The sequence below is a fragment of the Panicum virgatum genome, chromosome 5K (genome assembly GCF_016808335.1).
Source record: "Panicum virgatum strain AP13 chromosome 5K, P.virgatum_v5, whole genome shotgun sequence".
NCBI classification, from domain to species: domain Eukaryota; kingdom Viridiplantae; phylum Streptophyta; class Magnoliopsida; order Poales; family Poaceae; genus Panicum; species Panicum virgatum.
In genome coordinates this window covers 42066005-42092517 of record NC_053140.1, presented here as the reverse complement: position 1 = coordinate 42092517, position 26513 = coordinate 42066005, and the positions used below count along the sequence as shown (strand labels likewise).

Genomic DNA, 26513 nt, shown 5'->3' with positions numbered 1-26513 from the left:
GAATGTTGGCAACTTGTTTTGGCTGGTTTGACTCACCTGTATGAGTTTGAGTAGCACTGCTTTCCATTTCCTACTTGTTAGTGCTAGATCATGGGTGATGCTTTTATTTCTCCTAAACTGAACTTGCCTAGCTCTAGACTGATTTGATATACCCTTTTGAGCTAGATGCAGGTCCTGTTTATGGATGCACATGTGCTTGAGACTAGATGTTGCTCATACCTTTGTATCCCTGAATGCTTTCACTTACACCTCCTGCATTGCATTCATCGCATAGCATCGGTTCAGGGGGAGTTTTTGCTTCAGGGGGAGCTTTAGGTCTTTTTAGGCTTGATGTGTGCATGTGCCAACAAGGGGGAGAATTTTTGAGAGAAGTGATCGAACAAAGGGGAGACTTGTTTGATTTTTTGAAAAACTTGTTGAGCACAGGGCTTTGAGAGTGCATCATTTTGGGAGAGTTGCACTTGTGAGAGGGAAAAACTTTGCTTGAGGAGTTTCTGCTTTGTTCTTGGCTCTTGGTTTTCCTCGTTTTCCCTCTGCTTCTTGCATGACTGCGTCGAACGTTACCTCTGTCTTTGAGGAGTCATGTTTTGGCTTTTGATCGATTGCGTCGAGCCGTTGCCCTTGTCTTAGGGGATCGATTTCTGCTTGAGTAAGTGACTGTTTCTGCTTTTCTGAGTTTTGTGTCACTTGCTTGAGTTCTTCACTTTCTTGTTTCTCTTTGGTTCACTTCTCTTGGTTCGTTTTGTGGTGTGTTGACAATGCACTCATCAAGGGGGAGATTGAGGAACGTGAGTACTCTATCCTGCTTGTGATGAGTGAATTGTCAACCGTGCGGTGTGATCGTGCGCTTGGTCTTTGGATTGCAGGTACACGGGCGTCGAGTGTCGACGGGGAACTGCCGTGGAGGTGCTGTGGCCGATGGACCGTGTGGTGGACGGCGGTGAAGGGCAACCGGGACCGGAGCTCGGACCGGGCGGCAGCTGTGGCGTCCACTCCTGGATCAAGGGCGCAAGCGGCGACGGAAGGCGGGTTTCTTGGTTTGCGCCACAAAACCAAGGAGGCGGACGGTGGTTGAAGACGCCAAGTCGTGGAGGCACGGGCGTCGGTCTCGGGACTGACGGAGGCGACGGGCATCGACGGCGTCTAGGGCCTCGCTGCGGGCGAGGAGGTGACGGGCGTCGGGCGGCGTCTAGGGCCGTCAGAAGGCCGAGGCGGGAACGGCGTCTAGGGCCACGGCGCGGAGGCAGGAATCTTCCCGCGCGTGAGGTTTTGGCGGTTTTTTCGTGTGCGTGTCAGGGTGTTGGCCTGTGGGTGACGGGTGCTGTTGAACGAAGAGATCTAGACGGCGGTGATTTCTGAGGAAAAAGAACATGAACAAATGAAAATATGAGCAACTAAACAAAATAGCATCTTAGACTCTGATTTTTTTTTGTTCTTTTTCTTTCAGCGCACGTGTTTATTACGTTGTTGAAGGATGACCTGTTGCAAGTTGAAGTTGCAGCACATCAGCGGATGAACAGCAGCCTGTTAGTCAGAAACTGCGGGGGATCCCCCCCCCCCCCCCCCCGTTCGAATGGATGCTTCTGTGAAGAGGAACTGAGGGAAACAACAAGACACTGAAGGAAGAGAAGAGACTGCGGAGCTTACACGGATGGATTAGTGAACGGCGAGTCGGCGACGGGAAAAGGGTTGCCGGAGCCGGTAACGACGACGAAAGCTTCCGGGAGTGGTGGATTGCGGCAAGGCCGCAAGGGTAGTTGTATCACTAGACAGCAAGGAGATTCTACAATCAGATCTGAGCCAGAGCGTGTACTAGTCCGACGACTTGTGACCTCCAAGTCACGGTCACAGCTGCATGCCGGAGCCGAGCGTCTAGCTCCGCTAGCGAGCCAGCAAGGTGGCTTGCAAGCACATCCAGCCGTCTGCAGACTGCAGAGGCAGGGGGCGTGTACGTCCTCGGCTGCAGGTGATACCGTGGGACGGCTCCAAGTAGTCCAAGAGCCGAGCTGCACAGTACGGAGCCAGCAGGCAGCAGTATCCTCAGCGCGTGGTTTTCTCACGAGTCAAGTTTTCTGCGCGAAATTATAATTTATCCTAATTTTCTTGGAGAGTTCAATTATTTACATATTTAATTAAAATTATAGAAAATATTATAAAAATTTATAACACCAAATAGATAGAGGCCCAACTCACAAGAAGCTAGCTCTCTGCGGCCCAATATCCAATGGGTCAAGACTCAAGAGGTTGGTTTAGCAGGCCCAGAATCACTGCGCATCCAACACGCGACGGGATGAAAGACGGAAGTCGTATGCCACATTAACAAAACAAGCTTTCCTGTAATTCTGTAGCGCAGCATTTAGCTAGAGTGGATGCGAAATTGATGCCCGGTGCTGTGTTGTTGTGGCCTGATGGGTTACCTTGCGATGTTACTAAACTTGTAGCTGCCGATTTACAGCGATGAATTTTCCATCTCAAAAAAAAACATGATTGACAACATCGTGGAAAATTCTAGTTTCATTTTTCTTAAGAATTCTTATATTGACAAAAATCCATGAGCTATGGTAGTTTACTAGTTTTTGCAGTTTTGTAAAGTGAATGTAGTGTGCTCCCTTGGCATGTGGCAGAGCAACCACCCTGGCCGTTCTATTTTCATCTCTTCTTTTACTGTCCAGTGTGTGGAATAATCAAACCGAGCCAAATATTTTCATATAGAATCAGCAGACCTAATAAAATTTGTGGATGACCACGGGCTGCTGCCTACTCCCTCCGTCCTAGAAAGTAGGAAAAAAAACATATGTATCCCTTATTAGTGCACTGTTTAGTTAATCAATTGCTTACTTTTCAGCGGCCGCACCAAAACCAAGGAGATTGACATATCTTTTCTTTTCTTTTTACTACTCTGGCCCACCGCAATTGATTTATTTACAAATTTGGCACCAAAATCAAGAAGATTAGCGTGCCTTTTAATCCAAAAGACTTTAAGATATCTTATATTTGGGTACAAATTTAAACCCTTCGATGCCTTACATTCCAGGACGGAGGGAATACATTTCATATTAGCTACGGTATAAAGCACAGAAGCAGGATTTCACATCTCCCAAAAGCAGCATCTCCAATATTCGAATTGTGCTCGTAAACATTTTTATTATAAATGAATATAACGTGCCCACTTTCCTCAAAAGAAAGAGTGGTCATGACCCTTTCATGATCGATGAGTTCCAGGCGGGACTACGTTTTTGTCCCATGGCGGAGCTACAGCTTATAGGTCGCGAGAGGATGCACGCTAGAGGGATCCAGGCTACATGCGCAAGGACCCGGGGGGGGGGGGGGGGGGGGGGGGGGGGGGGGATTGTGCATCAAACTTCGAAGGTACAATATTTTTTCTGCAGTAGAAGTGTACAACAAGTAAATAGAGTCAGTAAATACAGCGCCTCCAGAGCAAAATTTTCATAAGTTATTAAAGCATCTGCTCAATGATTTATAGAGGCATGTTGCACCTAGTATTTCTCATCAATATTCCGTTGTGAGAACTGAATACATTAAATATTCACCCAAATGTAAGAGGAACAATATGATGCCGGCTTTGTTCCACCCTTTCAATCTTGTGCTCCATAGAATTGAACGGACATCACCAAGTAGCACTGAATACAAATATTCGTCGAAATATAAGAGAAGAACCACGGTTCCACCCCTTTTGATTTTGTGCTCAATGCACCAACCAAGTAGCATCAAGGAAAGTCCAACCTCATTTGTCAAACATTTCCAAGCGCAAGCTTCAATTCCCTTCATTCTTTAGACTCTACGAGGATAGTTCGAATCAGTAGTGGTACAAGGGATGTTCTTATGCACCTATGCTAGCTACTTGCACAAAGTACAAACCAGTCTTTTGAAAGATCCGCCATTGACCAACTTTTTCAGCTTCTCCGCATCAGACTTCGCTCGGTCCAAAGCCTGCAGTGGCAAGCAGGTCAGGCAAGCATTGTGTACCTGAACTACAAATTGCATGGTTCTGAAGCAATCAGTATTTCAGTTAGGTTTTTCTATGAAGTTATTTCAAAGCTAATCCCTCTGTTCCACTATGTTTGTCCATGGCCTTGGGAGAAAAACATTTCCATTGCAATACTTCCACTCACTACCCCTAGTTAAATGATTTAAAAGAAGAATCGTGGTTGTTTGTATCATATTGTTCAGTACGGGTATGGATCGTAATTTCACATTTACTTTTACTTGGAACTATTGCTTTCTTGGTTAGTGCACATGGTGTGCTATTAACAAACATTGAAGGACGGAGGGACTAGCTTGGAAATAAGTTTTTCTTGAATAATGTTTCTATGTTTTTTTTCTTGTTTAAGTAGTAACCATCCCATGTTCCTAATGGATGGATACAGATATCTGAAAGAAAATATTAATAACCATAGAAACACTGCTCATGTAGAAACATTGTTCACAGTATTTTTTTCTTGTTTCAGTAGTAACCAACTCAATACTACTTAATTAAGATTAAACCAGCACCTGTTGCTAAAGCACTTCACGCTGAGAGGGTACTAAGAATTATGAATGAACTGTGCAAGATTACTGGAGAAGTGGAGAGATTGGATAAAGCATTTACTACATCTTTAGAATGGCTTGGTCCAATAAGAGGTTGTTTGAATCTACCTGGATCAGCGACTCAACCCTGCGCCTCATCCTGGTATGCATGAATCCTTCGGAACACTGATAAAGGAAATAGCAACTCAGAACTTGAACAATTATTAAATAACAGATTAGTGTAAACACAATATCAAGAGTTAATACGAGATAATAACTGTGAGCACAAAACTGCTACCACAACAAATAAAAAGAAAAAAGGAGGCATGTTTTGTTTATATAAGTGATAAGTATTGTTTGACACCTAATAATCTATGATTCTCTGCATCTCGGTATTAATGCTTTGTGGGGTTTGTAAGAACCAAGATTTCACTGCTTGACAAATGGGATGCTCAAAAATAAAGTAATGACTAGAGCAACCCTCCTTGACTATAAGTACATAGAAACAATTACTTTGAGCTAATGGCAGAGGAGATGCATAAAGTACTGAATGCTTACTGGCAAGCTGTATAGCAGAAATAGGGCTAACATATTACAGAAACAACATGAGTATCATATGTTTCAACATAGTGCTGTTCAACCATTGAGACTGCTAGGTACTGCTAAGGGAGCTATTCTTAATCGGTCCTCAGATAGCCTTATGCAATTACAGGCCAAGGCAAAAGAAGGTTGTATGGTCACTCAACCCTGCTAGTGACAAATAAGGAATAAAATAAAAAGAATCCTTTGGAGACTACAGGTATTAGCAGCTCTACTGGTCTGATGCAACCCCCCCCCCCCCACTGTAATAGTTTGTCCAGATGGTTTACGGAGGCCTGCATACTTCGTTGGAAATTTGCTATATTTTTAATGGCGAAATCTATCAGATATAGCTGTAATTGTGCTTTCCATGTATACTGTGATTCCTTTCCTTGTATACAAAGCCTATTGGCTATATATATGAAATGTCACCCCACCTCATTTGGTGTGTGCTGTTGCACAAATCTCTCTCTCTCTCTCTCTCTCTCTCTCTCTCTCTCTCTCTCTCTACAATCATTATCAAGAGACCGTGTGTGTTTCCATGGGTAAGTGAGGCATACAAAGAACAACAGCACATGTTACTTAAAATAAGCCACAATAGTGTCATTCAATGCAAACCAATCAGTTTCTGGTTCAACAACAACAACAACAACAACATAGCCTTTTTTACCAAGCAAGTTGGGGTAGGCTAGAGATGAAACCCGAAAGAAATAAGTTCAAGGTTCAGGCACATTGATAGCTAGTCTCCAAGCGCTCCTATCCAAAGCTATCTCTTTAGAAATATTCAAATCCTTAAGGTCTCTCTTAACCGACTCATCCCACGTCAGTTTAGGTCTACATCTACCCCTCTTTACATTATCGACCCGCTCAAGAACCCCATTACGCACCGGCGCCTCAGGAGACCTTCGTTGGACATGTCCAAACCATCTCAGCCGATGTTGGGTAAGTTTCTCCTCAATTGGTGCCCACCCCGACCCTATCCCGAATAACTTCGTTCCGGACTCTATCCCTCCTTGTGTGCCCACAAAACCACCGCAACATCCGCATCTTTGCTATACTCAGTTGCTGGACATGTCGCCTTTTTGTAGGCCAACATTCAGCACCGTATAACATCGCCGGACGAATTGCTGTCCTATAGAATTTGTCTTTTAGCTTTTGTGGCACCCTCTTGTCAATCAGTTTCTGGTTCCTGTCAGTCAAATCCAGCCATTCATATGATATGTGCAAATTCACCATGTCTAATAAATTCCCATATATTCCAGGGAGCCTGGTGTCAGTAACTTATAAAAAAAAATGATGCAGAAAATACCTTTACATGATAGCTTACATAAGCATGAAATGTTAGCAAATTCCAAACTGTTCTGTCTAGCTTTTTACCCTCAACATGCCGAGGGTAAACAACTGCACAAAGAAATTTTTGTGAGGCAAAATAGCTTCATGGAGGAACAAGGCATACTAGGAAAAGCTCAGATTACCAAAAGTAACAAAGCCAGCATTTGCATTCAGTGCCTCAGCAGGTACCCCTTTTAACTCAAGAGGAGGTGCCGGAGACCACATACAAGAAGGAACATTATTAAGTGCAGCAGTTCGTCTTGCCTCCACAAATTCCTAAATTTAAACAGCAAGAGGAGAAAAGAGTAAGCAAAATGGTCCCATCAGATTGTGTCATAACGGAATTACGGAAAGGCTTTTTGGGAGGATAACTATGCATGCCTTTTGGCAGGATAGTAAGTGCCTAAAAAAGGGCAAGTTTTATTTGAGCTTGAAAAACTCAATAAATAAAGGGTTGCTGCATATATACATTGCAGCATGAATTGTACCAGTTCTGAAAAAGGTTAATGCTAGTCTTTGGTGCAAACTGTAGTTGATATTATACAGATAAAACCAATAGCCATGAGGACAGGAGGCCAGGAAGCTGAGAAAGAGACAGAAGGAAGCATCCAAAATACCTGCAGGAATGATGTTGCTAAAACAATATCAATGGAGTCCTGAAATCTCATTGGGTACACAATAGTAACTTTATCTGCCTGAAAAGCCAACAGTTAATCCCATTTGGTGCAAACAATAAAATAGATGCAGCATTGAACAGATTGATCGTAACATCAAATACATAAGTAATACATTCATGTACAGAGAATAACCAGGACTAATAAAACTAATATAGCACCTAGGTGTTAGTTGCGTGACATGCACACTTATATGATATGGCTGCCCCTAAAGTAATACCTGGGGAGCGAGGAAAAAGGATTCATTAGGACGGTGAACAAGAGCAACAAGCTTGTCAACATTAGGAGCAACTGTCTTCGAGGCTAAATGTTTCAGCAGAACCTTCAGTGGTGCACCCAGTACAACCTCTCTAACAGATGCAATTTGTGTCAAGATAGCATTTCTTTGTTCTGGAATACAGTAAAAAAAAGATAGTTAGAAGAGATAAATACTGAGAATATGACTTAAATGCAAAAAGGATCACATGTTAGGAGATGACTATGGCTTTCGAAGGTTTATCATAAATGAATTATTGCCGCAGACAAGTATCCTCTGACCAAATGCCTACATTCAGAAGAAAACGTGCAAGGGCCTAAATGTAAATTTCTTTTAATGAAAAGAGAAATATGAGAAATAGTCATCATCAGCAAAAACCTATTATGATGGCCTGGGAAAACAAAACAACACTTCAGTAGTACAAAACGACTTTCATTCCCAGTAGACATAAAAATATCTTAGCTCACAACTTACCGGACAACAACAACAACAACAACAACATAGCCTTTTTTCCCAAGCAAGTTGGGATAGGCTAGAGATGAAACCCGAAAGAAATAAGTTCAAGATTCAGGCACATTGATAGCTAGTCTCCAAGCGCTCCTATCCAAAGCTATCTCTTTAGAGATGTTCCAATCCTTAAGGTCTCTCTTAACCGACTCATCCCACATCAGTTTAGGTCTACCTCTACCCCTCTTTACATTATCGACTAGCTCGAGGATCCCATTACGCACCGGCGCCTCAGGAGGCCTTCGTTGGACATGTCCAAACCATCTCAGCCGATGCTGAGTAAGTTTCTCCTCAATTGGTGCCACCCCGACCCTATCCCGAATAACTTCGTTCCGGACTCTATCCCTCCTTGTGTGCCCGCAAAACCACCGCAACATCCGCATCTCTGCTACACTCAGTTGCTGCACATGTCGTCTTTTTGTAGGCCAACATTCAGCACCATATAATATCGCCGGACGAATTGCTGTCCTATAGAATTTGCCTTTTAGCTTTTGTGGCACCCTCTTGTCACAAAGGATGCCAGAAGCTTGCCGCCATTTCAACCAGCCAGCTGAAATTCTATGCCTAACATCTTCATCAATGTCGCCATCCTTTTGTAACACCGATCCTAAATACCGAAACGTATCCTTCTGGACCACCACTTGCCCATCTAGACTAACGTCTCCCTCCTCATGCCTAGTCGCGCTGAAATCGCACATCATGTACTCGGTCTTGGTCCTACTAAGTCTGAACCCTTTCGACTCTAACGTGCGTCTCCACAGCTCTAACTTCCTATTAACCCCTGCCCTACTCTCGTCAACTAGCACCACATCATCAGCAAAGAGCATACACCAAGGGATCTCACCTTGTATATCCCTTGTGATCTCATCCATCACTAAAGCAAATAAATAAGGGCTCAAAGCTGACCCCTGGTGTAGGCCTATGTTAATAGGAAAGTCAGTGGTGTTGCCATCACATGTCCGGACAAACGTCGTCGCATCTTTGTACATATCCTTAATGAGGGTAATGTATTTGGTTGGGACTTTGTGCTTCTCCAAAGCCCACCACATGACATTTCTCGATACTTTGTCATATGCCTTCTCAAGGTCAATGAAGACCATATGCAAGTCCTTCTTCTGCTCCCTATATCTCTCCATCAATTGTCGTATTAAGAAAATCGCCTCCATGGTTGACCTTCCAGGCATGAACCCAAATTGGTTTTGGGTCACACTTGTCCCTCTTCTTAGGCGATGCTCGATGACCCTCTCCCAAAGCTTCATCGTATGGCTCATCAGCTTAATCCCACGGTAGTTAATACAACTTTGAACATCGCCCTTGTTTTTGAAGATAGGTACTAATATACTTCTCCTCCATTCTTCCGGCATCTTGTTTGACCGAAAAATGAGATTAAAAAGCTTAGTTAACCAAACTATTGCTCTATCTCCTAGGCATCTCCACACCTCAATGGGAATACCATCAGGACCCAACGCTTTACCTCTCTTCATCCTCTTCAAAGCCTCCCCGATCTCTACCTCCTGAATTCTCCTCACAAAACGTCTGTTGGTATCGTCAAAAGAGTCATCTAACTCAAGGGTAGGGCTCTCACTCTCCCCATTAAACAACTTGTCGAAGTACTCTCTCCATCTATCCATGATCTCATCATCCTTCACTAGCAGTCGATCTGTCCCATCCTTAATGCATTTGATTTGGTTGATGTCCCTTGTCTTCCGCTCGCGGATCCTAGCCATCCTATAAATGTCCTTTTCCCCTTCTTTCGTGCCTAGCCGCTGATACAGGTCATCATACGCCTTATCTTTTGCTACACTCACAGCTCGCTTTGCAACCCTCTTCGCTAATTTATAGCCCTCGATGTTGGCTGCACTCTTGTCAAGATGGAGACGCTTGAAACACTCCTTCTTCTCCTTAATAGCCCTTTGCACCTCGTCGTTCCACCACCAGGTGTCTTTCCCCTCCTGTTTGCCTCCCTTACTCACGCCAAACACCTCTGAGGCCACCGTCCGAACACATGTTGCCATCTTTAGCCACATGTCATCTGCGTCTTCTCCTTCTTCCCAAGGCCCCTCACCTAGCATCCTTTCCTTAAACGCTTGTGCCGCTTCCCCTCTAAGCTTCCACCACTTTGTTCTCGCAATCTTGGTATATTTGTCCCGGTGGACACGTACCCGAAGACGAAAGTCCGCCACCACAAGCTTGTGTTGAGGGACAACACACTCCCCGGGTATCACCTTACAATCTAAGCAATCACGTCTATCCTCCCTCCTAGTAAGGATAAAGTCGATCTGGCTCGAGTGTTGTCCACTACGAAACGTCACAAGATGGGATTCCCTCTTCGTAAACACGGTATTCGCTATCAACAAGTCGTAGGCTAACGCGAAGTTCAACACATCCTCCCCCTCTTGACTCCTACTACCATACCCAAAACCCCCATGCACTCGCTCGAACCCTACATTAGTCGCACCCACATGACCGTTGAGGTCTCCTCCTATGAAGAGTTTCTCGCTGGTAGGCACGGTACTAACCATTCTATCTAGATCTTCCCAGAACTGCATCTTGGTGCTCTCACTAAGGCCTACCTGAGGGGCATATGCACTGATCACATTCAAAACCGAATCTCCAACTACCAACCGGATTAGGATAATCCGGTCGCCTTGCCTTCTAACCTCTACGACTCCATCCTTAAGGCTCCTATCAATCAATATGCCTACACCATTCCTACCCGGAGTTGCTCCCGTGTACCAAAGCTTGAAGCCAGTATCCTCAACCTCCTTCGCCTTCTGGCCCTTCCATTTAGTCTCTTGAACGCATAGAATATTTACACGCCTCCTAATTGCTACATCAACTAGCTCTCGCAACTTACCCGTTAGGGACCCTACGTTCCAGCTACCTATACGAAACCTAGTTGGCTCGGCTAGCTTCCTTACCCTTCGCACCCATCGAGGGAAGTGCGAAGACCCTTGCTCATTTTTCACTACACCCGAGCGTAGATGTAGCGCGCCATTCAGGTGACGACCCGACCCTTGCTCACTTATCATCGTACCCAGGTCATGATACGACGCGCCCTTGGGGGGATGGCGACCCGGCCCTTGCCCATTTATCACCACACCCGGGTTCCGATGTAGCGCGTCGCTAAGAGGATTACGCCCCAACGAGTTTCTTGTAGGTTTCATATCCATTAGAGTGGCATTTTTTATGCTGGTTTGCCAAAACCTAACGCAACCCTCCTCCTTTACCCGGGTTTGGGACCGGCTATGTTGAGACGACTCAGGAGAGAGAGTCTTCCAGTCAGCATAGGCGGAGTTACAACTTACCGGACTAAAGGAATAAATTAAGAAGAACTGAACAAAGGAAAACGATATAATTGGAACAGAACTAGGCAGCAGATGCAAAGGTGCAAACAAGTTTGAGTTAAATGAGCATGTATAGATAAAATGCCAGAAAAATGAAGGATTTACTATTTCAGGAGTTTTTTTTGTCACTTTTTTCTTTTGTGGGGGCAGAAATTACTTTAATCTAGTCAAAGCACAACTAATCTAAGTCTCAGGCAACCAACTGCATCATACATGTGCATGATATCTGAAGCATCTACTCAGTCTCCAACTATCTGGCAACACTAAAATTAAATTTTGCCCATGAATGGCATCTAATAACACACGGAATCACCAGGAAATTTGATAGTGTAGTTCGACGAGGCAACTATAACCTTGGATATGTTATACTATATTGAAGTTTTACTACGAGTGAGATTTAAAGATACACGGAAGCATCAACCAATTTGATCATGCAGCACAACAAGACAATTATAACCTTGGAAAAGGAACTCTAGAACCTTCATCTGGCGGAAGCTTTGTCAAGTTTATCTTCATCGTGAGATCAAATCCATCCTTTGGAGGATCAAGAATTTGCACAACCAGCCCATATGCTGCCTTTATAGCTTCAATGGCACCAACTGGAAGCCCATCACACAGAATCGCTTCAGGAGATGGGAGCGGCAAAGCAACTGATAGCACCATTACCTTTGAATTCCTCATAGAAAACTGAATAAAAACCAATTACATCAGGACATGATATTAAGCATGAGGCAACTGATAACTGGTCCTAACGGCTAGTTCATACACGGCAGAGTCATGTCCACAATTTTCCAACACTGAAAATAAGAAAACTATTACAATTGGGTAAAATGCAGCTTCTGCTCCCAAGAGGAGCTGCTATACACACACAGTGAAATTAGATGAAAACCTCTTAAAACAGAACAATATCAACCTATCAATTTGAAACACTTAAAAATCCGCAAGTCCATATTTGTTACATTGGATTACACAGAAGAAAGCTTTACAGTCACGATTTCACCACTAAGACTCTAAGAGTTTGCGACTGCTTACTTGATCAGTATATATTCTGCTAACAATTTCAGCATATGAAAGAGCTAAGAAAGTAAAAAGGTGACAGTTATTCTTACATGAACAAAATAGGCAGTCCGACGATAATAAAGGGAAATGCTAATGGCATGCACAAACTGGCAGAATTTTCTCAGTCAACGAGCGACTCTTGTTCTATTCTGTGAAATTAACAATGTAAACTGCATCTACTTTTTGGCACTGGAATATCAAATGGATAGCCACCTTGAGATCAAATTTTCGATTTGTGACCCAACCCACCTAGCCAAAACTTAGCTAGCCCAAGAATTCGAAACTGATTTGGATGGACGCCAAAATTTGTCAACCCCATGCCACATTGGTGGCATACCATTCATTTGTTGCCCATAATTGGCCCAGCGGCCACTGTTTTTGGAGCAAATTATGACGCGACACAAGACAGAACTCACCTGGATATGATACCGCACGTCGTCGAACTCCACCGTGTGGCAGTCGATGTCCATGACCTTTTCGCCGCTGCACCGCACCGAGACCGAAATGAAATGAAATTGCTGCAAACAACCATACCGCCAGCAGCAGCACGCGGTTCTGTGGTCTCTACGCCGACAGCAGCGCGGCAGCGGACGACTTACCTGAGGACGCGGTCCTGCAGGATCTGGAGCAGGAACCTCGACGGAGACTGGAGCAATATCATCTTCCTCCTCCCCTCTTCTCCTTCCAACCAAAGCTTGCACCCCTCCGCCCCGCTCGATCCGATGGGATTCCCTCGCGAATCGAATCGACCCGAAGGTTCTACAAGCGTGCTGCGGCGGGCGACGGAGCTTCTAGAAGCTGCGGCGTGGCGCGAGGCCGTGAGATCTGCACCTCTTTTTTGGTGGAAACGGGACGCGATTTGGAAGGAGCAGGCCGCCGGCGAAATGGACAGAGAGTGGAGGATGGGAGATGTAAATGCGGGAGAGCTGAAGGGTGTATCTGCAACATTTTACTTACGACAATGTCAACCCTCCAATATAGATCCGACGGTTAAATAATCACCGGCAATTAAACGCTACTCCAAATTGCGAGTGAGAACCTTTGCAATGACCGAGCCCAACTGAAATCTAGCTTGCCCGGCGGCGACGCATCTCTCCGGCTCGCCCTGCTGCTCGAATGATCGGCGGCGCAGGCCGCGGCAGGCGGCGGGCGCGCCCGCCGGCGTCCCTGCCCACGAGCACCTCCGCCCGCCGCACCGAGCACTCCGTCTCCTGCTGGTTAGTGAACTGCACGGCCTCTTCTCTCGCGCTCTCTCGTGAAGCTCGATCTAAATTGCTTCCTTCTTAGGTTTCTCTCTCGTATTTTCGTTTTGTTCTTTAGTAACCGTAGTGGGAGTTATTTTTAAACTTTGCTATTGTTGATGCGCAAAATTCAGGTATTGTGACTGCAAGATATATGGCTTCAATGACACCCTGTTCAGTTTGGGGTCGAAGTATGCTAGGTATGGTTTCTGAAGCTTTTATTTAGTTCCTTGATTTTGGCTTGAGCAGAAAATTTAGGTGCTAATATTTTGTTGTGTACGTCCGTAGCATCTGGTGCAAGATATTCTGAATTGAAGTACTACGTAACCGATGTACCCTTCTTTTTTTCAGATGACATCCATGCATTGCTTTCGTTTCACTATTTTTTTTTGTTGCGGATTTCAATATACATTTAGAATTTTCTGCTCTTACATATACCCTAAACCCTGTTGCCAGATTGTTCACATTTGTATTCTCAATTTCTTAGCTTTTAACTTCGTCTAAAGCAATGCTATCTATATAGAAGACTGAAGTTAAACATGTCATTCTGGTAGATCTGGCGTTGTAATAGTTTGATAACCAATTCAGTGCCTGACTTATTTGTGTAACCAACTAACCATGAAATTTAGCATTTCTCTCTGTCGTCTAGGGTCCTTATTCCGTTTTTCTTCTCTGGAATTTTAAGCATATAGAACTGTATGTATTCTTTGTACTGATAAGTAGTGGTAGCACTACCATTCTATAATTCATATGGGATAGCCGTTCCATATTAAACATCATGTACTTTTTTCAGACCAGATCCTTGCACTGCTTTCCTTTCGCTGTTCTACATTGCAAAACTTTATGATCTCCTTTTGGTTCTTACCCCTTAGGTACAACCATAGATCTTTCTAGATGCGCTGTACACACATTTGTATTCAAAATTCAGTTGCATTTCAAGCAGTGGTGTCAAAACAAAGACTGAAGTGTAGTTTCTTTGCCACTCTCAGAATGTCAATCAAAGCACCGCTTTCAAAGTTGTACTGAGTTACCTTCCATTTTTTGCAGATTCATGAGAGGATGGTTTTCCATAGGCGTTTGTTTCTCTCTCATTGCTTTAGTCGGTATATCCTTGGTCAGTTGATGCCTGATAATTGTTCCCAATGTTCTCTACATTATATACAAAAGTTAAAAATGTTCATTTGTATCATGGAATCCCGTGATGTCACCGACTGTTGCTTCTCAAACAGTTAGAACAACTTGTGCAGTTGTACCTTATAATGCACAGTATGACGTGATTATTAACATAATTTACAATGCCTAATACAAGTCTATATATGCCTCCATTAGTTGTATTGGTTCATGATGGATGGACGTTCTGCTTCTCCAGACAGAGGCAATGCTGATATTTTACATGCACTTTCCTAAATATATGTTGGCTTCTTAATTTTGTTATAACTTATTATAATATATAAAATTGACATCTATGCTTATAATGATTAAGTTCTTATCGGGTAAAGCACGGGGATTTCCTTACGGCGGTTCAATATTTCCAAAGAATTTGTTTTCAAACTTTTAGTCCTTGCTTTCTCACGGATATGATTAGAGCTCTAATAGATTTATGATAGTATTAAGTATTTGTTAATTTAATTAAGTCTACCACTTGATACTCTTATAGTAACTGCATTTAATATTATCAACCTGTAGTTATGTATCTTAAATTTCTGTATTTCCTGGGTTTTCACTCATATCAATTCCCATGATTTCTTTATAAATATGCTGTGGGTTAGGAGGTAGTCCACATATCTTCTGTTGTAATGTCAACAGAGTTATATCTTTGATTATATTTTTCCCTCGAGTAAGCCTTACGTAGTGTGATCTGTTTGATTTCCTAGATGCTACTTTGGGAGTCAATTGGTGTGTTTTATCTCCGGAGTGGATGTCTTAGTGCCTGGTTAAAGAACCTACTGGTAAGTAGAATTTGGAACTTCTTTTTTTTAGCTTCTTACATCAACAACCCACCATGCAGTTGTACTTATTGCAGATTTCAGGGCACAGCATATCTATTATGGATACCACAATCATCATAATGTCAACAATCTTGTCTATTGCTTTTCATGAATTCGGACATGCCATTGCTGCTGCAAGGTCTTTATGTCTTGCCTTCTCGTTTCTTTTTTTTCTGTTAGATGTGTTGCGTCTTTTCGTTGTGCTCATTTGATACTCAGAGCATCTGTATTATGTTTTACTTTGCCTGTTAATGAATAATTTTCCTGCCACGTTCACATTCTTTTCTACATGTGCAACAGTGAGGGAGTAGAGATTGAGTATGTTGCCATATTTGTCGCTGTACTTTTTCCTGGAGCATTTGTTGCTCTGAACTATGACCTACTGCAGAATCGACCTCTCTTTTCCATGCTCCGGATTTATTGTGCAGGAATTTGGCATAATGTTATGGTAAGCCATGCTATTGTGCATTGGTTATTTCCAAAACATATGAGTAAAGCATCTTTTTTGGTTATGTCTCTTTTTATTTCCATAAGATATTGCCATCTACTCCCCTTGAATATATGTGGTACTTCTTGCTAAGTCATACAGAAGCTTTAATCAAACAAACATGCATAATTATTTGTTCACTTGCAACTATGGAGGGAACAAACAAGAAATAAGTATATAAGATTTAACTGGCCATTATCTGACTGAATATTAGGTTTAAACAATGTGAGTCGAGATATATTGAAAAAATGGAAACCATGCTCCTACACTAAACAAGTATGTCCTTATGTTCTCATAAGGTAGCACTTAGTAAGTGAAGGACCAATATCATCTAACAGTATGGAGTAGTTGATATTTTAGGGCTACATCGGTGGTATCTTGCTTACAGCCTACTCGAGTTTTGTTTGACTGGGACATCAGAAATTGATGTCGATATGCAGGAGATGAGATGGTTTTGCCTCCTTTTTTATTCCTTTGCTTGACTATAGGTTTGTAGCCTAAATCAGGGCCTCGATCTATACCAGCCAAATAGAAACAATTGCTGTTTTTAGAAAAATGACCTTAGAGAACTGTAAATACAAGATGTCAGGATCTGTAGGCTCTGTAACAACACTTGTGGTTTTAGATGTAGTTCAGGGGTGGAATATAATGGTATATGCATGTACTCGATTCATGTTGACGTTCTGCAAGTTTCTGTTATGATTTCATGTTTAATAGCTCTGTGCAGTATGTGTGCTGATGACATCATTACTCCCGGTGGTGTTGTATCCTCTTTATGTGAGTGGTGATGGCCTTATGGTAGGTGTGCTTCTTTACATTTAATAATTCTGATCTTGGCAACCTTTTAGAATCTAAAAGACTGTCAGAGCAGGTCTCAGGAATCCCACGAACATCACCTCTGTCAGAATACTTGTCTGCTCATGATGTTATCCTCTCTGTGGATGGTATGAAAATAACAAGAACTGATGAGTGGATCAAGATTCTGAACCAAGATACTACAGCAAAATCCAGCGGTCCTGAGTTCCTTGAAGGCTCTCAGAGATATGTTGCCACCAATTCTGGCAAGGGTTATTGTGTGCCTGATTCATGGATGGATGCAAGCAAAAATCTCTGGCAGATAAGTGACAAGCTGCCCTGTCCAGATGAACTGATAGCCTTTGAAAAAGCTATCTCTAATGACTCAGCCATTTTCACCGAGAAGATCGGCAGAGGTAGTGACCAGAAGGAAGTTGAGGGAAAATATTGCTTAATTGCAAAAGATGTAGTAAAGCTTAGAAAATGTGGAAACGGGTGGCAGAGGACTGAAGATAACGGAAGTAGTCGTGCATGTTTTGAGGTAAGAGCCCTGATTTGTTTTTATCCGTCCATTTATGTTGGGTGCGCTTTCCTGCAGCACTTATATCAATGATCCAATTATATGGACTTAAATGCCCCTGAATTATTCACTTAAGTACTGCCATTTATGCTTTGGTGCGCTGGCTGAGCTCATGGCTGCTAGCTGTATGTGTATGTATGCATATTTAAAGTGCAGGGATAGTATTGGCAAACAGCAAAAAATATGCATTCAAAAGATCATGACGCTAACAGTCCTGGACAGATCAATGGGAAAGGGTCGCCCAAGATAAGTGGACGGTGAGGGAGTACAATGCGACAATTGATTAAGAGTCTTTATGAATAATCTTTAGGAAGTCCGCCCTTCTTGTAAAAGTAGTTATCTGTTTGTATGATTTAATGTGCTTCATGCATGTCTATTTGATCAATGCTGACAGGATGAATACTGCTTGGTACCTGCTCTGACCCCAGGCTTTTCATGGATTGAGGTCTCTTATGCCAAGCCATACTCTTGGGGATGTTTACAGAGAGGAGGAAATTTATCATCATCATCACATGCTACAGATAATGACCTTGGACAGAATCCTTGTGAGGGATCTTTTGTTTATGTGGGTGATCTCTTATCAGCAGCGCGTTCTGTTAGGTTATCCCCCTACTGGCCTCGATGGCCACTCCTTTTCCTTGCAGATGTCCCATATATCTTGGGAAATGGTTTAAGTAGTTTGCTTCATGCGTCTGCGGCATTGGCTGTAGTCAATAGCTTACCGGTGAGTCTTTCCTTTACTAGGATGATGGATTCTTCAGTTCGTTATTACCGCTTGCAACATGTTTGCCCAACTTTGCATAGGAGATGACAATCTTAGCAGAATACAGTGTCAGTCATTACAGCATAGAAACTTGGCAATTCAGCAAGTAATTTTGCGGAGAAGCTACATGATATGATAGTTTAATTTTTTGAAAGTGTTGATTTTTTCCTTACTATTTTTGGGCTTAGTTATTATGTTTCTATTGGTTTATATTAACAAGTACATCTAGCCTCTAAATTTCAGTCTTTCATTCATGTGATTACTGAGTGTTTGCTTTGCCGTCTGCTTTTTTGGGTAAATTTGGTTTACCACTATCTTCTTATCGTTTGAACCCACTATGCTTCAGTGTTCAGAGTGTTTTTCTGGCATCTAACAGTATCTCAATGAACAGGTGTTTTATCTGGATGGGGAAGCGATTTTGGAGGCTAGCTTAAGCTACATATCTCGGTTTTCCCGGAGACAGCGACACAAAATTCTGAAAGTTTGCTGTCTTGTATGGACAGTTTTATCAGTTATTACATTCTCGAGGATTTTTTATTCCACTACACTATTTTATGTTTTTGTATAATTACCGTGGAATTATTGTACTGAACAAAGAGGAAAAATCCTTTCATGATACATGCCAATTGTATGGTGTATCCTGTATGAGTAATTACTGTTTACTATACACAATTGATAGAAGGTTGGTCTCTTATAAAACTATCAGACTAGTATAGTTGCTAAAATCAAATGCTTACATAAAGTTCATAGTCATTTTTTGGCAAAAACATTATGCGAGACTTCAGGTAATGCTTGCAGTTATTTTCCTTTTTTGCGTTTGGTGGAGTAAAATTCATTGTCAGTAGGAAAACTGCAAAAAAATCTAATTTTTTCAGAAAAGATGAAGGAGAATTTCCCAACTTAGTTCATGCAGAAATTCATCACTATTCCTCTCCAACAAACCACCGTCATTATTTCAAATTCAACCTACAATATATCTTAATTCGCACTTTCTTCTAGATGAATAAAGTACTGTTGGGGCTTCAAAACTAGAAATGAGAAACATCAAAAGAATGCACATATGATGTTCTGCCACCCGTATTATCTGCAACACAGGCACCAACTTTAATAGCAACAATATTGCTTTCCATTTTTTTTAATCGGATAGTCAAACTGTTCGGTGAGTGTCGCAGATAATATTTTTCACGGCAACGCAACCATGGCCAAGCATTTGTGTATTCAATCCTTAGATAAGTTCTTCCATAATGTACATTGTACAAATAGTTGAGAGATTCCAGGCTCTACTAATGCTACCAAGACACTGCCAGCCTTAATTATAGGCCTCGAACAAAAAGGAAACATCACGCGCGCGCACTAGAACTCACCACCCTACAGCTACTAGTCTGCTTCAACGGACCGGAGGACGTTCCTCGTTAAAATGTCGGAACCGTGTGTCGCTGGAGCTGGGGCCGGGCCGGGCCGGGCTTGCCGAATCTTAGCCTTCTCAGTTGATCAGAGACAAATACAAACCAAAAAGGAAGATGAAAAGGGGTACAAGCAAAACGGTAGGAGCAAATATCAATCAAGCCTTGGCTTAGTGTTTATGCTTCTAGGTGTGAATGCCGGTGCCATTTGGGTAGTACCCATTTACCAAGCTGGTTAATGGACTCTTCACAGGTACAGTTGGGTACAGTTTCCGTATCTGGACTTTACCGTTATTCACATGTGTCTTTGGCAGATTGTTGCAGCTGCGTTGGAGCAAAGGTTCTAGTTGTCCAGATGCCGCTGCTATCAGACCTGTCAGCAGAGATGCATTGTTGATTCAGATGAAGCACTTTGCCATTCTCAGAAAGCAGAATTAATGTTATTAGTAGAAGAGTGGATATAAGAACAAAACTGATATCGTGGTCCTTTTTTTGTTTTTTCGAGTTGCATTACCTAAGAAAAGTGGAGACGGCTTTCCTGGTCTCGACTTAAATTCAGGATGGAATTGTGCGCCGATGAAGAACTTGTGAGAGGGCAGTTCAATGATCTGCATCCAGCAGAGCACCATCCGTTAGGTGATGGAGAAAGTTTTGTATTGAATTATTAGGAACTAACTGTAAGTCTACAGTATCCAAGAAAAATTTCAAGTCCACCTCCATGCGTCTTCCACTTTCATCCTTGCCCACGAATTGAAGTCCGGCCCTCTCAAAATCTGGGACCATATCAGGGTTCAGCTGAAATACAAAACACTTTTCGTCGTTATACAAAGAGCAGTGGCATATACGATTTAATATGGCTATCTGACAATTCAGTAAGACTACCTCGTATCTGTGGCGATGCCTTTCATCTACAGAGGTGGCATTCCCATACCTATGATACATTTGCAACAATTATATTTCGCTTCATCAAGTACACAATTATACATGAGACTGAAGAATATGAGGGCTACTGTTTTCTTACAGCCTTGCAGATTTGCAGCCATTGACATGGAAATATGTTCTCCTTGATCCAAGTCTCATTGTCGCGCCCATATGGGTTTTTGAGCCCTGTGAAAGTGTTGTCCGAAGTATACAGATGAAAATGAATGGTAATGGATAGTAATTACCAAGCAAGTATGGTAAGTTGACATAACCTACCTCTGGCATGAAAATGACGCAGGGTGATGTTGCAGCTGGGTCAAATTCTGTGCTATTAGCACCACATAATTTCATGACCGAACGGGCAAACTCAATCACTGCAATTTGCATTCCCAAGCAAATGCCGAGATAAGGAACATTGTTTTCACGTGCATATTTTGCAGCAAGAATTTTGCCCTGAACTCCCCTATCTCCAAAGCCTCCAGGGACGAGTATACCATCTGCCCCCTGTGGTGGAAATTCTGTCAAATGACCACACAGAAGTACTTGCAAGAAATGCATACATTTGGTGTAAAGTGTGCTTACCTTGAGCAGCTTCCATGCTTTTTTGTGGGCTTCAGGATTCTGCACGAAACAAACATCTTGAAAGCATCAGCAAAAGCACCATCGAGGAATAAAATTGATTTGGTGCCCACAATAAACTGACCTCTCTAGCTGAAGAATCTTCCAGATCACATGAAGGAACCCAGTCGACTATAAGCTTTCTTTCCATAGCAACTGATGCATGCAAAAGAGCCTGAAATAAGGTCAGGTTGGTAAATTAGCCAACAGAAAAAGAGCAATATTGTCAGGATTGAAGCTTTGCTTTTCCAGCAAGAGAAGAGTTTTGACTGGCAGAACTCCAGCGAACTATGAAGGATAGCGACAGTTTAAACAAAAACTCAAAACACACGTCATGTAAGAAAAAATGAAACTATCCAAGCAGGTTCCCTAGGTCTGCTCATATTCAGCTGAGATACTAATATATGATGTATACTGCAACACCAGCTTAGAATTTTGTTGTAAGGAGGGACACTGCCTTTATTTTCAGAAAGATAATGTAGTATTTGAAAAAAAATAACTTGTGAGTCATTTTGGTGTAGTGTTTTTTTCGTTGCTTCGCAATCAAACTTGGAGTTATATCTATCGATTGATCAACTTCAAATTCATGTGTAAGAATATTATTATCATCATTACAAGTACAAGTGTGCATCTGAATAAAAACGTTACCTTTAGAACAGACAGGTACGAATCTGATAGCCCAGTATATTTTCCAACCATGGCAATATTGACCTGAAAATTTGATTGTGCAATAGTGCTCGATTTAAATGGCCATTCGCTTAAAAGCATAAGAGGCAACACTCTACCCCTCACCCTGGGAACAATAAGAAGAATAATGACTAGTGAATCCTACCGGAGTCTTCAGTTTGTCAAATTTGGTGGCCCTTTCTGTCCACTCCGCCAACTTAGGTTCCCTAGGTACCTTTCCAGCACTGCATACATTAACCGGAATATAAAAAAAACAGTGGACACATCAGCATTGCTCCTTCAAACTGCGAGATGAGGAAAAATTGCAGTGATCTTTCAGAAATACATACTACTGAAGCTCTAAAACTTTCAGAATGGCTTCATGGGCCTTCTGGTCCTATAAAAAAATTCCATTGTAGATGGTTAGATAAGATATTGATTCCAAATTTATGGTAGGTATTCTGTCCGAAAAAAAAGGTGTCCTACCCTTAGCAACAAAGGGATGTGCCAAATGTTTGTCACGTCATGAAGGTTCACAATATTTGAGATCTGCAACATAGGTTGCATTTTTCAGAAAGAGCAAGGGTAAAATCTCAAAAGTGTACTTGAAATGGCAAGTAGTATCATTACCGGAACATGACAAAATTGTGAGAGCTTGACTTTCACATGCTCTTCCAATGGCTGCCAAAAATACGGAAATGAGCATCAGTGATGTATTTTCAGTATCAAACTGAAATAAACAGCAAAGAGCTTTGAAGGACTGAAAAAAATGGAAGAATGCTGACTACCTCAGTACTGCGACATGCTAGAACATCTGGTGCCAACCCAAGTCCTCTAAGCCCTCGAACACTATGTTGTGTAGGCTTTGTTTTCTACACAAATCAGGAAGAGAAACATCATTTGCAAGGAAGCAGATAACAGACTACCACAACTAAAATAACCAAACAAAAATAATATTTTTTAGTTTCTAATGAGTTAATACTATTATTGTTAGCACAGTAAGAAAGCATAGGTTTTATTAAATCTAAATTGTAAGCTGAAGTAAACTTCATCTTTTGGGACATTACTACATGACTATTTTGCTACATTGTACAATACTACAACCTGACATCAGTCCTAAGTCCCAACAACTATACGAGCATCCTAGTCTCCTGGACCTTTCGTAGTAGTAAAACTCACCTGTTCACCAACTACATTTAGGACAGGAACAAGACTGACATGAACCAAACAGAAGTTTCCAGGTCCTACAGTACAGAAACAGGAACAAGCATATCGATTGAGGCCAAAGGAAGCTGTACAAAGGACCAGGCCAGAAGTAAAATTGTCATGCTCAGGAAAGATATGTTGTTTTCTTACCAACACGATACGAAAATTGACCTAATGCTTCAATGAAAGGCATTGACTCAATATCCCCTGCATCAAGAATGCCACTGTCATTATGCGGCGAAAAGATTTTGTCCCCTGCACCGGCATACTTACACAACTATGGGAACAATTAAGCAAATATAAACTATACTAGGTGTTTGCTACTATGCAATAATAGAATCATTATGTTCACCTATAGTGCCGCCAAGTTCAATGACACAAACATCAGGTGGTCCTTCTTTGCCATCAACTGGATTCATTGCAACGCGTTCAATCCAATCTTGTATTTCATCTGTAATATGTGGCACAACCTGATAATGAAAATGAATACAGGTTTAGTAACCTCTGTCAAGTGTCAACAATGGTATTTTTCTCACTGAAAACTCCATCACATGCTGATCACGCACCTGGACGGTTTTTCCTAGGTAGTCACCTCTTCTTTCTTTGTTAATGACAGCCTGATTCGAGCATTACAAAGAAAACTGATGTTAAATTACAGATGATGAAACCAGCAGGTACAGTTGGCGTGAAGTCCAAGAAGAGTTGGACTATGTATAATCGACAGGCAATCACATGATAATGAAGTAAAAAGGCGTAATGTTTTTGGTCCTACTAACTTGCAATGGCAAAAGAACATATAGCTGCTAGTGGCGTTTGTTTCAACTGTAGTTTCAGACCTAGTTACCTAGTTTACTTTTGCATCCAATACAAAATTCAGGTGGTCAATAGAAGAAAGATTCTTTATTAACCAGTTGATAGAAACAGCCAACGGAGCATCAACTCCACAATTAATCCACCATGTGGCAGGCTGAATCTTATTCAGCTGCTTCCGACAACGGTGGCAGGCTAGAGGCCCGTCTGATTCTTCACATGCATAATTGTACTGTAGTGGATCTTACGACGAAATGTAAAGTGACTCAATAAAGATTTGTGGGTTCCATGTGCATTCAGTCAATCAAATGCTCAATGACTTACAGATATCCATTGAATGACGTGGGTTTGTTAACGTTAAATTTAAAAAGGAAAAAACGACTTTTTCCCCCCTCTCATTAAAAAAAATAGGGAAGTATAAAGGCAAACTTTTGACTTGATAGTGCAATCTTCCACACAAGTTTTAGTTGCACATGGATTAGGGTTCATCTGTCCAATTACCTGATAGATTTTTCCTGTGGTTATATTGTTGTCACGGGTCAATTTGATATCCAGAAAACGTTCATAATTTCCAAGGTCCAGGTCCACCTTCAAGAAAAATAGAAGGAAGAAAGACCGGTCAGCTGAAAAGATAATATCGGCATGACCCTTTTCTTTTTCAGATATATGAAACCATGCGACAAGATAATGCATGAAAAAAAATTGTCCATTACAGGAGGGGTACTGGGGAGAATCTATGATCACACAAAATGGTACCAACAGTATTTTCCTGTTAAGAGAGGAACAGAAAGGATATGCTGGAGCATCTTGTAGTTAGTTACCTCTCCACCATCATCCAAAACAAAGACCTCGCCATGCTCAAATGGAGACATGGTTCCAGCATCAGTGTTGAGGTAGGGGTCTGCAGAGGGGTGGCCACAAATGAAAAACCATAAGAAACTACGAGCAGCAAATAATGTTCACCTAACAAAACTAAATGGCTTCTTAAACCCTTCACCAACTTCCCGTATAGATAGAAACCTTACAACTAAATTCTTGAACATAAGAGAACTAATGAATGCGCCAACAGATAAAGGTAGAATGAGTCGTTATGTCCATCAACGTAACCCAACAAAGGTACACAGCACCACGGTGGAAGACAAAGGCACAAATTCCCAATCATTTGTAAAATTTGTACTTGCACACCAATCAATTGGAGCAAAGTGAATAGCTTTCTTCAGAAAATGGTATGAAAATTTTGTCAAAAGAATTTTAATGCATGAGGTGACAAAATTGACCCAAACTACTGAGGATTCCTTCTCTCTGAAGGAACTAAGATTGTGACACCAAGTTCAGATATCCGCTCCTTCGAGAAAGGAACGAGTAACCAACAACCGAAAACAAAGCGTAAAACAGCTAATTACCAAAAGAAAATATGAAAACAGCCAAAAGTTTTGTGAGCATGCAGTTCTATATGTGTTCTAGGGAGAGGGAAAAGGTTTTGTGAACAATCACCAACAGCACTGTTAGCGTACATGTGTGGAAGTACAGAACAAGGCCTAGAAGGCAAAAGCAACATCAATGAGCTGGAGGTCCCAACTAACTTGATAACAGAAATCATCAAAGTAATAGAGGGAAGCAAATATTATCCAAGAAACGCAAAAACAGCAAAAACCACACAGCAGATTGGTGCACAAAAAATGCGTTTGAGGCAGTTTTGTTGATAGTTCACCCGAATTTGAGAGCCTATTTCATTTCATTTCAGCTTAATTAACACGGCCACGAACTAGCCACCGAGCGCATTCATTCGAGAGGCTGCCACGCGGCCATCGCACGCCCCAGACAGCTCCCCGGTTTCTGGAAATGCTGTTTCCTTTGCCCGAAACAGCACTTGATCCGCAGCCGAAACGACAAAATGGGAGGCGTTCGGGCCTGGGCCCTGGGCTCTGGGCTCAGCCCGAGGCCAACAACCCAGGCACCCAGCCAGCAAACGGCGCGGCGAGATCACGCAGACCCAGTTTAAAATCCAGCCTTTCCACCGAAAAATCCGCCCCCTTTTTTCGGATTATCAGCTGGGAGCGGTTGTTTTGGCGCGGAAACGCCAAAGCCAGAGAGACCCCCCAAAAAGAAAGAAATCGTCAGGAAGCGAGCTGGCGCCCGGCGGGGGGGGGGGGGGGGGGGGGGGGGGGTATGGAAGTTGGAATGGCTGCCGTACCGATCTTGATAGTGGTTACGCGGAGGCCGCAGGCCTTGAGCACGACGCCGATGCTGCTGGCCGTCACGCCCTTGCCGAGGCCGCTCACCACCCCTCCGGTCACCAGCACGTACTTCATGGCCGTTCTTGCCGCCGAGCTGACGGGTTTTTTGGCTCTGCTCCTGCGGACAACAGGGAGGAGCAAGCGAGCTAGTAGGCACTAGGCTATAGTGTGGTGCCAAGGGGCGGGGAGCTGGAGGCGGGCTCAGGCGCTCGGCAGAGTTGGAAGATTTTAGGCTGGAATGGGAGGGGACGAGGGGCCGTTAAATAGAGCCTCGGTGCCAGGAGGGAGCAGAGAGCTCAACTAAAAACTCAACCCAAAACCTCCAGGCTCGGACATGTTGTATAATAAACAATGAAGAAAGGAAATGATTTTGGTTGCTGCCGGACAGGTATTGGGCAAGCCCAGGTGGCCGGTGGGGGGGTATTACCGTGTCTGATTGTGGTCTGCAACACATTGGATTTCTGTTGCAAAACGCCGAGAAAGTGACGGCTCATGGTGGATAGTGTAACTGGAAGGG

General features: G+C 42.6%; 3 protein-coding genes across 11 annotated transcripts; 1 reads left to right on the top strand and 2 right to left on the bottom strand.

Annotated features, from left to right (window-relative positions):
* Positions 1-3358: 3358 nt before the first annotated feature.
* Positions 3359-13197, bottom strand: LOC120710025 (actin-related protein 2/3 complex subunit 2A-like). Of its 3 annotated transcripts, XM_039995666.1 has the most exons (11): positions 12881-13194; positions 12698-12764; positions 11702-11909; positions 7333-7502; positions 7056-7133; positions 6582-6714; positions 6416-6507; positions 4657-4713; positions 3880-3951; positions 3745-3799; positions 3359-3641 (listed from the first exon to the last, which is right to left on the bottom strand). In XM_039995666.1, the coding sequence occupies exons 1-10, from the start codon at positions 12940-12942 to the stop codon at positions 3776-3778; spliced, it is 963 nt and encodes a 320-aa protein (XP_039851600.1). In that variant the 5' UTR covers positions 12943-13194; the 3' UTR covers positions 3359-3641; positions 3745-3775. The 3 variants fall into 3 exon arrangements, with proteins under 3 accessions (XP_039851600.1, XP_039851599.1, XP_039851601.1); XM_039995665.1 differs by having other exon boundaries at positions 3363-3799; positions 12881-13197; XM_039995667.1 differs by lacking the exons at positions 3359-3641; positions 3745-3799; positions 3880-3951; positions 4657-4713 and adding an exon at positions 6245-6295 and having other exon boundaries at positions 12881-13188.
* A 123-nt stretch (positions 13198-13320) lies between these two features.
* Positions 13321-18773, top strand: LOC120710024 (membrane-bound transcription factor site-2 protease homolog). Of its 4 annotated transcripts, XM_039995661.1 has the most exons (10): positions 13321-13498; positions 13657-13722; positions 14570-14636; positions 15397-15471; positions 15546-15649; positions 15811-15958; positions 16715-16795; positions 16869-17333; positions 17767-18096; positions 18527-18773. In XM_039995661.1, the coding sequence occupies exons 1-10, from the start codon at positions 13398-13400 to the stop codon at positions 18701-18703; spliced, it is 1614 nt and encodes a 537-aa protein (XP_039851595.1). In that variant the 5' UTR covers positions 13321-13397; the 3' UTR covers positions 18704-18773. The 4 variants fall into 4 exon arrangements, 3 of the variants coding, with proteins under 3 accessions (XP_039851595.1, XP_039851596.1, XP_039851597.1); XM_039995662.1 differs by lacking the exon at positions 13321-13498 and having other exon boundaries at positions 13656-13722; positions 14570-14625; XR_005689805.1 differs by having other exon boundaries at positions 13363-13498; positions 14570-14625; positions 15546-15958; ... (1 more) ...; positions 16869-18096; positions 18527-18694.
* Positions 18774-19334: 561 nt separating this feature from the next.
* On the bottom strand, positions 19335-26269 carry LOC120710023 (CTP synthase-like). Of its 4 annotated transcripts, none has more exons than XM_039995659.1 (21): positions 25954-26231; positions 24581-24660; positions 24261-24347; positions 23516-23566; positions 23302-23419; positions 23100-23204; positions 22923-22987; positions 22532-22615; positions 22374-22424; positions 22230-22292; positions 22094-22140; positions 21910-21988; positions 21726-21788; positions 21163-21252; positions 21042-21080; positions 20736-20963; positions 20560-20645; positions 20421-20469; positions 20253-20333; positions 20053-20146; positions 19335-19911 (listed from the first exon to the last, which is right to left on the bottom strand). In XM_039995659.1, exons 1-21 carry the CDS (start codon positions 26069-26071, stop codon positions 19724-19726), a joined length of 1866 nt encoding a protein of 621 aa, XP_039851593.1. In that variant the 5' UTR covers positions 26072-26231; the 3' UTR covers positions 19335-19723. The 4 variants fall into 4 exon arrangements, with proteins under 4 accessions (XP_039851593.1, XP_039851594.1, XP_039851591.1 ...); XM_039995660.1 differs by having other exon boundaries at positions 23100-23156; XM_039995657.1 differs by having other exon boundaries at positions 20736-21080; positions 25954-26269.
* Between the last annotated feature and the right edge of the window lie 244 nt (positions 26270-26513).

What these genes read in the sequence shown, in the direction of transcription:
- LOC120710025 (XM_039995665.1), bottom strand. Translation starts at nt 12,942, where the DNA reads ATGATATTGCTCCAGTCTCCGTCGAGGTTCCTGCTCCAGATCCTGCAG. An exon ending in CCTTTTTCCTCGCTCCCCAG is followed by an intron (nt 7,134 to 7,332) that starts GTATTACTTTAG and finishes TTGGCTTTTCAG; the next exon opens with GCAGATAAAGTTACTATTGT. An exon ending in GCGGATCTTTCAAAAGACTG is followed by an intron (nt 3,800 to 3,879) that starts GTTTGTACTTTG and finishes CTATCCTCGTAG; the next exon opens with AGTCTAAAGAATGAAGGGAA.
- LOC120710024 (XM_039995661.1), top strand. Translation starts at nt 13,398, where the DNA reads ATGATCGGCGGCGCAGGCCGCGGCAGGCGGCGGGCGCGCCCGCCGGCG. An exon ending in GAATTTGGCATAATGTTATG is followed by an intron (nt 15,959 to 16,714) that starts GTAAGCCATGCT and finishes CATGTTTAATAG; the next exon opens with CTCTGTGCAGTATGTGTGCT. An exon ending in GTAGTCGTGCATGTTTTGAG is followed by an intron (nt 17,334 to 17,766) that starts GTAAGAGCCCTG and finishes CAATGCTGACAG; the next exon opens with GATGAATACTGCTTGGTACC.
- LOC120710023 (XM_039995657.1), bottom strand. Translation starts at nt 26,071, where the DNA reads ATGAAGTACGTGCTGGTGACCGGAGGGGTGGTGAGCGGCCTCGGCAAG. An exon ending in CGTACCTGTCTGTTCTAAAG is followed by an intron (nt 21,253 to 21,725) that starts GTAACGTTTTTA and finishes ACCTTATTTCAG; the next exon opens with GCTCTTTTGCATGCATCAGT. An exon ending in GGCTGCAAATCTGCAAGGCT is followed by an intron (nt 20,470 to 20,559) that starts GTAAGAAAACAG and finishes AATGTATCATAG; the next exon opens with GTATGGGAATGCCACCTCTG.